Source organism: Suillus bovinus, assembly GCF_016758785.1.
Source record: "Suillus bovinus strain UH-Sbo-P2 chromosome Unknown EDB93scaffold_54, whole genome shotgun sequence".
In the NCBI taxonomy this organism is placed as follows: domain Eukaryota; kingdom Fungi; phylum Basidiomycota; class Agaricomycetes; order Boletales; family Suillaceae; genus Suillus; species Suillus bovinus.
The window spans coordinates 192,786-205,891 of NW_024542110.1; the positions used below are offsets into that span (position 1 = coordinate 192,786).

A 13,106-nucleotide genomic window follows, 5' to 3' on the forward strand; every position below is an offset into this window, starting at 1 on the left:
ATGATTCTACGCTCATCATTGTCAGCAGCCGTATGACACGAAAGCCCGGTAACGGATGCAGTTCCTGTTTCGAAATGTTTCATCCCTAACATTTACGTCAATCAAGGAATGACCATCATATCCCTCAATGTCATTTTGGTGTTTCAAGTACTGATGCGTCACCGTAGTATATATATATATGCTATCGCTATACGGTCACCAAGTTCGCTTCTCACTCACACCCTTTCTCTACCAATATGACCATAGTCTCAAATGATCCCACTTGGTGGCCGTCCATCAATGCAAATCGTTTTTATAGCTATTTTGTAGGTTCGTACAGAGCAGTCTGATGTTCAGAGTGATGTTTCGATCTAACCGACAATGGTTTCATAGTTGCCGCCTTGGTTGGAGTGACGTATGATTGGGGTGAGCATGATAATGTTGGATGACCCCTGATATCTTACAAGTGTTTTCAGCACTTACATTCGGACAAGAGGTATGTCAATACTATGATCGGAGCAGCCTGTCATCTCGCTAACAATGCTTTTATAGGTCGAACTCGTCTGGGTGAGTACAATCCCATGTCAGAGGAACACACATGAAAGTGCAGTTAATGCCAGAGGCAACGTTGGTCCCCGATGACAGTTCTGTATCTCAGCGTATGTAACTTATTTGTCACGGTTGTAATGTTATACTGACTTGAAAGTATTCTAGGTGCGCTACCTTGGAATCGTATATGCTGCGTATGTTTAGAAGGCTAGATAATCGGTGTTATGCTAATCGTCTATATCTTATAATCAGCTTGAACATGCTAAGTATGCTTCCTTAGTAGATTTGATGTTTTAGCTTCTTCTGACCAACGGCATACAGGCGATGTTCCGACCACCTCGTTGACAGATACAGTGAGTCTGCTGCATAGATGCCTCCTACCCCCCTCCAATTAACCGTGATGCCCTGTAGGAGTGGGTGTGGTTCTTTACTAAGTTCTTTATACACTTATGATTGCCACATTATACTGCCACAGATGTGAGTGTGTTGTGGTATCCGAGATTGGTCGCTAACTGGACTCCAGGTTGGATTACGTACGTCGTACGGAATTGGGTGGGTGTTGTGGTATTTGCAATGCTATGGGGTAAGCTTGGTACTTGCGAGACCTCGGTGATATTGACTTGACTGAAACATGCTGCTAGTCATCATCATCATTCGGTTGCATGCCATGTATCAAGGATCCAGAAAGATCTTGATATTTCTCGTTGTCACCTTCCTGGCCGTCAACATTTTTGACGGAGTGAACTCTGTACTGATAACGATGTATGCTTCGGAGGGTACGTTTAATTGTGAACGACAACAAAGGTGTATGAGGATTGATGTATACCAGAGGAACTCATTCTCTCTGGCACATATCAGTGCACGATTGACTATACGGGAGAAATCCTCCTTATAAATTCTGTTGCTTGGATACTTTCCGTTGTGTGGGAGGTCCTTGCACTGTGTCTCGCAATCCGGATTGCCATAAAACACTTCCGTGAATCGCGGCAATATTCGACAGGAGAAATTATCCAGGACTGTTTCACGGTGTTGATCCAAACTCACGTACTTTACTTTGCCAGGTGAGGTCATATCGTGATTATTGTTTTTTCCCACTGAAGGACGTGGTAGCGTTGCTGCTGTTTCTTGCCTCGAGCTCATTATTAATTTATCCCCGATACTCGTAACAGTATGTCAATTTCTGACTTACCTGTTTGTGCGTCCACGATTCCTTGTTTCTATAGGACCAAGATTCTATAGAAGTTCACACTTTTTATGGCTTGCTTCAGATTTTGAATGTGGTTCAGATGTTTGTGCTGGGACCACGCCTAATCCTTGGCGTTCGAGAGTATAACGCTAAACTCGTGGCCGACTCCGACGCAGCAACCTGCGTAACCTCAGTCGCTTTCCAAGAGCGTGTGCATATATCGACTGACGGTGGTGTGTAATGCTCGGTGAAGTCGATGCGGATGGTTGTCTAGTGCTCTGTGGGGAGCATGAGATTTGTAGTGGTTATTTGATGTCAAGAAGACAGAATATTTTCGTCGTAGTGTGTATTCGAACCATTTGCTATAGGTCCTGATTGACCATGTCTCAATCAATATCTTGGATGTCCCTACTGTACTAACGAAGGCAAGCGGTGTGCTGAACGGCAAAGTCGAGGAGCGAGAGACATTTATAGGCGATCTGTTTTCCAAAATTAATTTATCACGAAGGCTGGTTGCGACCATCATGATAGTGCGCCCTTAGGCATGAGCTATGATATCAGAGATGAAAGAGGGTCTAATTGACTACGCAAAATCTACACTTCCACCGTGTCAGAGAAATGAACGGCCTGATAATGCGAAATTCGGTTGGACCTGTGCTCGCCTGCATACTGGATTTCAGGGAGCTCAGGATAACGAGATCGGGAAGGCTTTTGCGACTTCTGCATAGCCCAGATGATGGCAGCATCATTCCGAAGGTTATAATAGGGAATGTTATTGGTGAGGACCTACAAGTGGAGCTCGGGATATCAATGAGAGGCCCAAATCAAACCAGACGAACCTGCAGCATGACATCGCCAAATGAATACATATCGCTCTGCTTGCTTGGCCGAACTTGAGAGCCATCCATCGCACGTTTCGTTTGAGTGTGGACGTCCACGAAGCCTGAGAGGTGCTTATAACCTCGGAATACATTAAGGGAAGGCCAACCCAGCAATACATGCAGTGCCATCACCATGGATCAACACGTTAGGCTGAAGCTTACGTCTCTATGAAGTTGTAACCATCGAAAAGATGGTAATTACCCCATTGAAGTCGCCATGAATTACTTTGTTGGCGTGAACTACGAAGCGTAGTTACAGCTCGGTCCGGCAGGATGAAAGTCTATGACATGCGATATTGCAGACCAACTATGATATCCCTTAGCTAAGTTTTCCATCAATTAGTTTGGGGCTACCCCATATGCATGAAGAGAGACTTACCAGTCGGAATCGTCAAACGTGTGTCGGAGCCGCACCCTCACGCTCCAAATAGACCGTCAAGTTACCATTCTCAGCCCAAAGACTGACTATCGCTGGAAGTGGGCCGAAGCCATACGTATAACCACAAATGTGGAGAATATTTATATGGGATAGTTTGGCACATATCCGGAGTTCGTGCATTATCCTCTACGAAGTGGCGTTCTGTGGTGTAAGCGACGGACTCAATCCTTCAGTGAGACACTTGCCTTGATTCTTTGTGGTCTTCACTGGCCCAAGTTGATCATCAGCGTATACGTGTAATGCTTTCACTGCGACCTGAAAAATGATAAAATTTAGACAGATGGACAGACAAACGACCGCAAACGAACCGCGACCGAGCTAGGAGCGACGCTCAATCTACATATCTCCCCGAACCCGCTACGTGCAACAGGGTAGTCTCCGTCCTTGACGATATATTTTAAGAGGTCTTGGGGCATTGCTTTGAGATCTTCAGACTCAACGTCACGAGCAGAAAAGACTGTAGGAGTGTGGGAAGAGGAGACAAGGAACTTGCGGGGGTCGGGGCTTAATTGGGGCAACCGTGAAGCTATTGTAGAAGAGAGTATTTGCGATGTTAAGGGAAAAGCTATGGCAGGCAATTGTTGTTGCGCCTTGGAGATCTTCTGTGTGTCCTTTTAAGCGTGTAATGGTCTGCAAGGGAATGTTAGCACACAAAGTGAATGTTTGCAGGGGATGCATACATAAGCCTGAGCAAGGACTTCGGGTGGAATATCGCAGATGTAGATTTTCTGATTATTTCTGTTGTATGATATGGTGTACGCTGTGTAAGCCAGTTGATGTGAGTCGGGTGAGAGAACAAGGATATCGGGCTTCCGAATCAAAGGAGGCGAGGAGCTGGCGGGACTCGAAAGCCCAGAGCTTGATGGTGTTGTGTTATCTTCAGCAGCGCTGGCCAGGAGAGCATGGTCAAATGGAGGTGCCAGACCACGGGTAACCTCGGTGTGCCCTTTGAAGGGAGTTCCAACAGTTTCTAGTGTCGATGCGTCAAATTCGTAGATTGTCCCGGAGTGCATCAGGGACTTGGAAGCTGAATGCGGCCAAGATGTTTTTGTTGTTGTTTGTCCAGAATATTGGCGTCCAATTTCTGTGATTGGACCAGATTTCAAGCCACCACAGCCACGATTTGACTGCCAGCTTCTTTGAATCTGTGGAATTGCGCATCGTCGCTCTTAAGCTTTTGAATGGACCAGCCACAAGTTTTCCGGTGTCCAGATTCCATATTCGCGACGTTTTATCTCTTGAGTCTTGACCCACTTGCCATCAACGTGTTGTCCATTGAGACATTAATGCAGTTGATCCACGATGAGTGTCCTTCGAATCTTTTCACAATCCCAGTCCCAACCTCACAGGCTTTCAGCTCAGTACCACCAGTGACAATCCATCGACCATCCCTCGACACCACCACTGCCAATACGTCCTCCTCGCAAACATCCCGCGCTTCCTTAATTTCCTCGCGCGCCTTCAGATCCCATTGCCGAGTGGTACTGGCACAGGATCCGCTGATCATTCGTCGGCCATCTGGAAAATAGGATATAGATCCAATCAATGATACATGACCCTTCAAAGTTACCAAAGGGTTCAAAATCGATCTCGTAGCGATTATCTTTGTCGATGTAGAAGCCATGGCTACGTCTCCCCGAGCGAAACCGTGAGGTAGTCGAGTAAAAACAAGTGTTTGACAGTGCAAAGGTGAGGGCTCCTGGTATAGATATACTCCGAGCTATAGCTGACAGTGATTTAGGCCCCCTGGTAAAGTCAATTATCAGTTCATCCGCACTGGAAGGCCAAATCAGAATTTGGCGTTACCGAGAAGTCAGCGGGGAAGATGTTGGGGAGCAATGAAATCATGAATGTGAGAACGGCCTTGCGCACAGCCCTGCACATATACCCCAACACACTCTTTCAGCGCTGTGCAACGCGTCAGAATCCTTCATTGGTCACATTGCTTCTCCTTGCTTCTCGGCTCATAGCCATGGCTAAAGTCGCTCTTATTAAAGCGCGTCAAATCTCTTTGTCCCACCACTTTATCGTTGCTAATTTCGTTTTGGTTCAGCCATCTTTCCCCATCCACCATATTAAACTGCTCTGAGTACGCGTGGGCTTCCTAGCAAGTGCACAACCTTGTAAATATTTTGATTACTTCTCTTATCATGCCTTAGCAACCTGTGAATCCACAGAAGCTTGAAAGTAGGAACGAAATATCTAAACTCTGTCAATGGCATATAACATAATAAATATCACCGCCCGCAAGTATCAGAGCCTGATGTCCATCACCCTTAAAAATTACGAGCCATATGGTGAGCGATCGAGGATGACACAGCAAGTTGGATAGCAGCGAGCAGATAGCAGATCCACATGGAGCATCTGAATATGGCCGCAACGAATGCGCAACAACTAGCAGCACACTCGGCTTGAGGCACGTACCAGGTCTTGGTGAGGGGAAGTTGTAACACTTGCGACTGATTCACAAAGGTTCATGTACAAAACAAGAACACCATTGTGCCGGGGTCATTTTAATACTTTTAGCCCGATCCATATGAGCACGCACTTTAGAAACCTAACCCTAATGATTAGTCTCGATTTCCCTGTGTCGGAACTTTGGACGATCGAACAGAACTTGGCCTGGAAGGGCTGCCCAGGCCTCCTTTGAACTTGATGTTGTTGTTTTTCAGATACTCGTAAGAGTTGTCCACAGCCTGCCCGATGTAAGGATGCATTATAAAGCAAATATAAAATCATGGAGCGATGAGTTGATAGAAGAGTACGAGGAGCCCCTCTACCATAATCTCGTCGATCGACCAGTGCCTGCAAATTTTCAAACTCCGTGCGGACAATGCTCGAATTTGTAATACTTTTTACAACTTTGAACTTCATTCAAATCGCAGTCTCTGGCGAATATCTAAACTCCCAGTCATTTATGTTTGGCTCGTAGCCACAACCGAATGCTATATGCAAAGCGGCCAGTTTAATTGTGTCAAGAACGTCCATGTTGGTTTGAATATATGAAGCATTTGATGTGGTACATTTTGCATCGGTTTTCATCAGGGTGCTACTGACTTGCAGAGGAAAGCGAGCAAGTGTGCATCACTCAACGACTGATCTCTGGACGGATGACTTCCACAGCATAGAGAAACTTGAAGGCGAAGCGTTGAGGTGTGTACGTTAACCGCGCGCACTCTGCTGATGCTCGCAATAATACGGGCATAACTTATCCATCAACTACACAATGAGCGTCAGAACAAAAGTCAGGCTTTTTGCGGTATCTCCGACTTTGTTTTCTGCCAGCGCTCTATCTGCATCAATCTATCATCCATCCTGTACGCCCGCCAAAACGGGATGTCCGTCGTCTACTTCACCGCCCGACTGCATCACTTGTGCATTTCCTGCATTCTCGGATCTTGATCGTCGGTCGGAGTTTTGACGTCTTGATTTTATCTTGGGCGTCGTTATAGTAGGCGGTTCATGCAAAATTAGACGGTGTTCAAATCCATATTCCGATTTTGTACCCGGGCTACTCTGCAAAAGCGTGAGTCAACAGAAGGGCATCAACTGCATGATGGATTTAGTGTTTTGGATCAGTTTTTATTAGTAGCCGTATGACATGGTGAGCTATTCCCTCAATTGCTTCAAATCTCTACCTTTCTGATGGTGTGCCAACAGAATATTGCCGCCCTCAGCCATTGTGCATGTGAGCATTATTTTCTCTCATACTCTCTCAACGCTCTCTTGATCTCAGGGGTGATGTTGTATCATCGCATATCAATCGCACAATTCTAACCGGGTGAAATCAGATGCGTTTCACCACCACATCAACTTTGCGATACATCAAGTAGTCTGCGCTCACCATTTCTAGCATCCTGATGATACGATAGCCCAATTTCCGAGGCAAAGCAGAGAGGATGCACGTTAGGCGACAGATGGCCTAAGGATGAAATGGCACATCAAGATATGTGCTCGCAGGGAGGTTTTGGTGGCCTGGGTAGGACACATGTTTGTCGAGTGACCTTATATGAGCTGTTATGCTCTCCGGGGCTGTGCTGGCGAGGCAAAAGGAAAAAAGATGACAGGCTTTTTTCGATAGTCGCACCATGATCAGTATGTGTCAACCAGATGAGGTCGTACATGGACTGATGCCCGTGTAGCAAAACGGCATTGGAAGCAAGTTGACAAGATCATGAATAGTTCTTGATGTTGTTCAATCTTTTGCGGTGTCCAAGTATCCGACCGGCGCAACATCTACGTTGAGAGGTGAATTGAGTTCATCTTTTTTGACGTCAAAATACTAGCGTCGGGTAACCAACGCACAAATAGATACCATCTCTCGAATTCGTTTTGGTCATTCTAAGCGCCGAATGGTGGTATAACTAGCACGGATGCCACCATCATACATCACCAAGTTCACTTTTTACCCACACCCATTCTCTACCAATATGACCGTAGTCTCAAATGATCCCACTTGGTGGCCAACCATCAATGCATATCGTTTTTCAAGCTATTTTTTTCGTTCGTGCAGAGTAGTTGGATTTCGAAGCTGACTCAATCTAATCTTGACTGCGGTTTCACAGTTGCCGCCTTCGTTGGAGTGATGTATGATTGGGGTGAGCACGACAATATTAAATAGCTATTGGTATCTTACAAGTATCTTCAGCACTTACTTTTGGACAAGAGGTATGTCGATGCCATGACCGGAGCAGTCATCTGTCTAAGAATGGCTTTATAGGTCGAATTAGTTTGGGTGAGTACAATCTCATCTCAGAAGAACACACATGGAGGTTCACTTAATTACAGAGGCAGCGTTGGTCCCTAATGACAGTGCTGTATCTCAGTGTATGTACCTTCAAGTTGTCTGTCGCAATTGTGCTGACTTGAAAGTATCCTAGGTGCGCTACCTTGGAATCGTATATGCTGCGTATGTTTTGAAAGTTACTAGTAAACAATTGGTGCTGTGCTAATCGTCTATAATCAGCCTGAACATGCTGAGTATGCTCTCTTGGTAGATTTGATGTTTTGGCTTCTCCTGACAAACGGCATACAGACTATGTTCCGACCATCCCGTTGACAGATACAGTGAGTATTCTGAACAGACGCTTACTATTTCCCTCTAATTAACCGTGATGCCCTGTAGCAGTGGGTGCGGTTCTTTACTAACTTCTTAGTTTACTAATGACTGCCATGCTATACCGCCACAGATGCGAGTCTCTTTAGAGTGTGTGCTACTAGATTGATCGCTAACTGGATTTTTCGTCAGGCTGGATTATGTTCATCGTATTGGATTGGGTGTTTGTTTTGATGTTGTCTATGCTGTGGGGTGAGATTGGCACGTGCGAGACCTCGGCGATGCTGACTTGGCTGAAACATCCTGCAAGTTATCATCATCACTCGGTTGCATGCCATGTATCAAGGATCCAGAAATATCCTGATACTTCTCATTGTTGCCTTCCTGGCTATCAACATTTTCGATGGAGTGGCAGTCGTAATGACAATGTTGCATTCTTCAGAAGGTGCGTTTAATTGTGGATGAAAACAAACTTTCATAGGGCTCATTGATGAATGACAGAGGAACTTATTCTCTCCGGCACTTATCAATGTTCGGTTGCAGATACGGAAGATGTCTCACATCTGGGTTCTGTTTGTTGGATACTCAACACAGTGTGGGAGGTTCTCACACTGTGTCTTACACTCTGGATCGCGGTACAACACTTCCGTGAACTGCGGCAACATTCGGCAAGAGGGATTATCAAGGACTGTCTCACAGTGTTGATACAAACTCACGTGCTTTACTTTGCGAGGTAAGCTCATATTTTGATTATCGTTCCTTTTATCCACTGAAGAGTCGGACGTGGTAGCTTTGTTGCTGTTTCTTGCTTCGAGCTCATCATTGATTTATCTCCAACACTTTCAACGGTGTGTCGATCTTCCAGTTACTTCTGCATGCGGCTATGTTTCATCGTTTCTCCAGGGATATTCCCTGGACGCTCAGATTTATTCGGGGTTTCTTGCGATCTTGGAGGTTGTGCAGATGTTTGTGCTGGGACCACGCCTGATCCTCGGCGTTCGAGAGTACCACGCAAAACTCGTGGCCAATTCCGATGTAGTAACTGGTATGACCTCGATTTCTTTCCAGCAGCGCGTGCATATATCGACTGGGAACAGTGTGTAATGCTCGGTGACGTTAACGGTTGTCTAGTGCTTTACAAGTAGCAGGGGAATTTGCTATTATTTACTTCCACTTTTTTGATGGTGTTGACTCATTTATTTGGTGTACGACTTGGATTTCAATGAGACATTTGTCTGGACAATTGTTCGTTGTGGTATTAACGGAGTGATTCGTTATACGTGCTGATGATATTTTAATCGACAAATCGACAACTTGGATATTTCTACTGGAACTAGTTGCATTAACGACAGGTCCTGTTCCCTATGTGATAATAGTTCGTACGATTGATTTGGCAAGTCACAGGGGGCTGCCGTGTTAGCGTGCAAGTTGTGATTTGCTCTTTCTTCTCATCCTCGAGGACAACTTGCGACTTACAACATACCTCTGGTTGCCTCGTAACCGTGAAGCATTCAAATGGTGTGTTGGCGCGATCAAGTTACGCAGGCACGTGATCGCGTGCGCCCGTTCGGTTATTCGTTCGAATATTATTTAATATTGTTCCCAATGTCCATGCCCCAGGGCCCAGACTACTTCATTATGATGAACGATCATTCCGCCCCTTCATGTACACGGATTCCCACTTGTGCGACATTGTGTGTTATTCGCACCTGGACCCGGGCGTCAGCTGCGTCCCAGTGCTCCAACTCGAAGTGGCCAGTATCCTGCTTTTTCAAAGTCCAATTACTGAAATCGTACAGCTGCTCGACAATTTTTTCACAGCAAAGCTAGATCTACGGTGAATACTCCGTTCTTTATCGATGATTTTTTCCCTAGCAAACCATATCAGAGAACCGGCTCTGTGCAATCTGTCAACTAACGCCACAAGAACTCTCTACCTCCAGTAACTTCTCCAAAGAAAGGAGATATCATAGCAACTGCATAATCGCTCTAAATTTCGCCTCTACCATCACCAGGTCCTTATCTCACCCCCCACGGTTGAGCATCTCATCGCTTTATGCGTCGTGTTATTAAACATACTGCACAGATGTGAAACTTCTGAACACAACTCACCGCCATACTATGGATGATCGGTGCATGTGAAGAAGACCTACCACGCCGGTGAGTTGTTTGGTTAGATACAAACTACTCATACTCACGCAATACGGCCCCCACTCGCAGCCATCGCAATTCTTATCAACCCAACACCAGTCTTCACAGGAGCTCGCACTGGCAGCAGGTATGAGTGCTGTTAAAACAGCGACTGCGGCAAGGACAAAAGAGAAACGCATTGTTCGTGAGGATGCGATACTAGTATGAGCTCAGGTAGACCTTGACTTTACATGCTGGATACCGTTCTTTATGCAGGAGGACTACCTCCATCTGAAGTGCCCTTTCAAAATGATGTACTCGGAATTCCAGCTGAGTGCCACCTAAGATTCACCTTATGAAGCAAGGCCTATTGGCAATCTGGCATGGAACAAAATATCCCCTTACGAAGCCAACTGGTCACAATGACGCTTCAGTGCAAGTATTAAAACGTTTGTTCATATGTATTCTATATTCAGGTTTACGCAATATCTTCTTCAGCTGGCATGTGAGGCGGAGTGCTCAGTGACGCCAGTTCCATGTGTGACACGTTGCAATAACAAAGAGAGTCATGGAAACATTACTCACTTAAAGCATGCGAATGTCTAGTGGTCTGCACAGAGGCCAGAGTTATCATATTCCTGTAGACCTGCCACTTGTCAAATTTGAGTTCTCAAGGAGCATCAGTCAAATGACGCACCTGAGCGGTCATAGTAGGGGATGAGGTTCTTAATACGTGGCTGTTTCTGTTGAAACCCTCAGAATGCTTTGTTAATCACTTTACTACTGCCCATGGACGACTGCAGTGTACGATATCTGATTCCGTTAGGACACTCGACTACGGTAACAGATTGAAACATATCTAAGTTAGGCTGACAGTTGGACTGCTGACATGCAGGGTGGAGTTTGACGCAGCCGCGAGGAGGCAATATTGGCGTAGCATAGGTACTAGTAGGTGTGGAGGTTAAAACTAGTACGGTGGCCCCATATTTCTCATATCCTTTTTCCACAGTTATCGATTTTCGCTGCCCAGGTCTATCAGTACCAACAAAAAAAGGTGAGTACGTTTGGACGCACGTGGATATATCCATGGACGTACCATTTTAGCCTCACCCATATGAGCATGCACTTTATAAACCTAACCTCAATGATCAGTCTCGATTTCCCTGTGCCGGAACTTTGAACGATCGAACAGAACTTGGACTGGAGGGGCTGCCTGGGCCTCCTTTGAACTTGATGTTGTTGTTTTTCAGGTACTCGCAAAAGTTGTCCACTGCCTGCCCGATGTAAGGTCGAAGGATGAGCTCGGTGCCTGCAAATTTTCAAACCCCGTGCGTACAATATACCAAGTCGAATTTGCAATACTTATTTATACAACTTTGAACTTTACAGTCTCTGGCGAATATCTAAACTCTCAGTAGGTGTGCTCAATTCTTACGATGTCAAGTTCAAGGTGGGTCAAGTCCCAGCCAAACAACATAGCCGACCAGTGAGACTCCATTTGGGCTGAAGCGCCAGCTCACCTTGATTAACAGAGAAACATTTAGAATATCCATCAATGATACCATCAGATGCAGCGAAAAAGGCGAGGACGTGTGAAATGAAAAGTGATGTTCGTTCGTATGCTGAACTAGATACGTCTGGACCTGAGTATTGTGAGTAGTTGTACATGCGAGCTCGATACTATGATTATCTATAGCGTTGAAGTCAGTTTCTATATAAGAAACAAGGACCCATGGTACCCGATACGTTCACGTTCAAGTGAACATCATCGACTGTCGCCGACTTTCACGCCCTTTGCGTTCACTGAACGGACACCACGGTCAGTGACCAGCAGAACACTGAACCAAAGCCACTTGATGAAATCGTACAGCGGCTGCTCGACAACTTTTTCAAAGCAAAGTTAGATCTACGGTGAATAGTCTGTTCTTTCTCTATGATTCTTTGCCCAGAAAATCCATATCGGAGAACCGGCTCTCTGCAATCTGTCAACTAACACCATAAGAACTCTCTACCTCCAGTAACTTCTTCAAAAAAAGAAGATATCATTGCAACTCCAAATTTTGCCTCTGCCGTCACCAAGTCCTTATCTCACCCCCAACGGTTGAGCACCTCATCGCTTTACGTGTCGTGTCATCAACCATACTGCACAGATGTGAAAATGCTAAACACAACAACTCACTGCCATACTACTCATGATCGATGCATGTGAAGAAGACCTACCACGGCGGTGAGTTGTTTGGTTAGATACAAACTACTCATACTCACGCAATACGGCCCCCACTCGCAGCCATTGCAATTCTCATTAATCCAACACCAGTCGTTACAGTAGTCCGCACTGGCAGCAGGTATGAATGCTGTTAAAACAGCGACTGCGGCAAGGACAAAGGAGAAACGCATTGTTCGTGAGGATGTGATACTAGTACGAGCTCAGGTAGATTTGAAGGAAGAAGATGCTTTGCCTTTACGTGCTGAACACCGTTCTTTATGTAGGAGGACTACTGAAATGCCCCTTCAAATTGATGTACTCGCAATTCCAGCTGAATGCCACCAAAATTTACCGTATGAAGCATGGTCTATTGGCAATTGGTCGTGGACCGAGATATCAGCATCCGAAGCAAGGTCAATGCCAAGCATATTGCCACCTAATGAGATCTGTTTTTGTGAAGTAATTTCTAACGATTTGGCGAGGAACAAAATGTCACCTTACGGAGCCAATGCGCGACAATGAGTGATCAACTAGGTTCAGCCTGTTGGTTGAAGTAAGTACCGCATGACCACTATGTCCCTCGTTGAATGCAACAAATGTGTGCGACATGCATAACGGCCCGTTGGGGCCTAGCCATTATGACGCACATGTGAGGCATCAGCGCAAGTGTTCAAACGTTC

At 45.6% G+C, this 13,106-nt stretch overlaps 5 protein-coding genes across 5 annotated transcripts; 2 read left to right on the forward strand and 3 right to left on the reverse strand.

Annotated features, from left to right (window-relative positions):
- Nucleotides 1-236: 236 nt before the first annotated feature.
- Nucleotides 237-1,955, forward strand: EDB93DRAFT_1253123 (uncharacterized protein; the record flags this gene model as incomplete). The annotated part of the gene is made up of 13 exons (XM_041453400.1): nucleotides 237-309; nucleotides 373-405; nucleotides 456-475; nucleotides 532-546; nucleotides 590-638; nucleotides 694-722; nucleotides 781-794; nucleotides 850-881; nucleotides 1,052-1,111; nucleotides 1,170-1,304; nucleotides 1,358-1,589; nucleotides 1,639-1,696; nucleotides 1,752-1,955. The coding sequence occupies 13 exons, from the start codon at nucleotides 237-239 to the stop codon at nucleotides 1,953-1,955; spliced, it is 954 nt and encodes a 317-aa protein (XP_041304967.1).
- Nucleotides 1,956-2,308: 353 nt separating this feature from the next.
- EDB93DRAFT_1253124 (uncharacterized protein) lies at nucleotides 2,309-2,730 on the reverse strand (the record flags this gene model as incomplete). Its single annotated transcript, XM_041453401.1, has 2 exons — nucleotides 2,309-2,500; nucleotides 2,554-2,730. 2 exons carry the CDS (start codon nucleotides 2,728-2,730, stop codon nucleotides 2,309-2,311), a joined length of 369 nt encoding a protein of 122 aa, XP_041304968.1.
- Nucleotides 2,614-3,381, reverse strand: EDB93DRAFT_1163848 (uncharacterized protein). Its single transcript, XM_041450112.1, has 4 exons — nucleotides 3,343-3,381; nucleotides 3,220-3,289; nucleotides 2,975-3,160; nucleotides 2,614-2,918 (listed from the first exon to the last, which is right to left on the reverse strand). The coding sequence occupies exon 3, from the start codon at nucleotides 3,152-3,154 to the stop codon at nucleotides 2,987-2,989; it is 168 nt and encodes a 55-aa protein (XP_041304969.1). The 5' UTR covers nucleotides 3,155-3,160; nucleotides 3,220-3,289; nucleotides 3,343-3,381; the 3' UTR covers nucleotides 2,614-2,918; nucleotides 2,975-2,986.
- EDB93DRAFT_1253125 (uncharacterized protein) lies at nucleotides 3,161-4,047 on the reverse strand (the record flags this gene model as incomplete). Its single annotated transcript, XM_041453402.1, has 3 exons — nucleotides 3,161-3,289; nucleotides 3,343-3,645; nucleotides 3,715-4,047. 3 exons carry the CDS (start codon nucleotides 4,045-4,047, stop codon nucleotides 3,161-3,163), a joined length of 765 nt encoding a protein of 254 aa, XP_041304970.1.
- A 3,417-nt stretch (nucleotides 4,048-7,464) lies between these two features.
- Nucleotides 7,465-9,194, forward strand: EDB93DRAFT_1253126 (uncharacterized protein; the record flags this gene model as incomplete). The annotated part of the gene is made up of 12 exons (XM_041453403.1): nucleotides 7,465-7,537; nucleotides 7,600-7,632; nucleotides 7,683-7,702; nucleotides 7,755-7,769; nucleotides 7,823-7,861; nucleotides 7,915-7,943; nucleotides 8,001-8,014; nucleotides 8,283-8,342; nucleotides 8,401-8,535; nucleotides 8,592-8,823; nucleotides 8,881-8,938; nucleotides 8,994-9,194. The coding sequence occupies 12 exons, from the start codon at nucleotides 7,465-7,467 to the stop codon at nucleotides 9,192-9,194; spliced, it is 909 nt and encodes a 302-aa protein (XP_041304971.1).
- Between the last annotated feature and the right edge of the window lie 3,912 nt (nucleotides 9,195-13,106).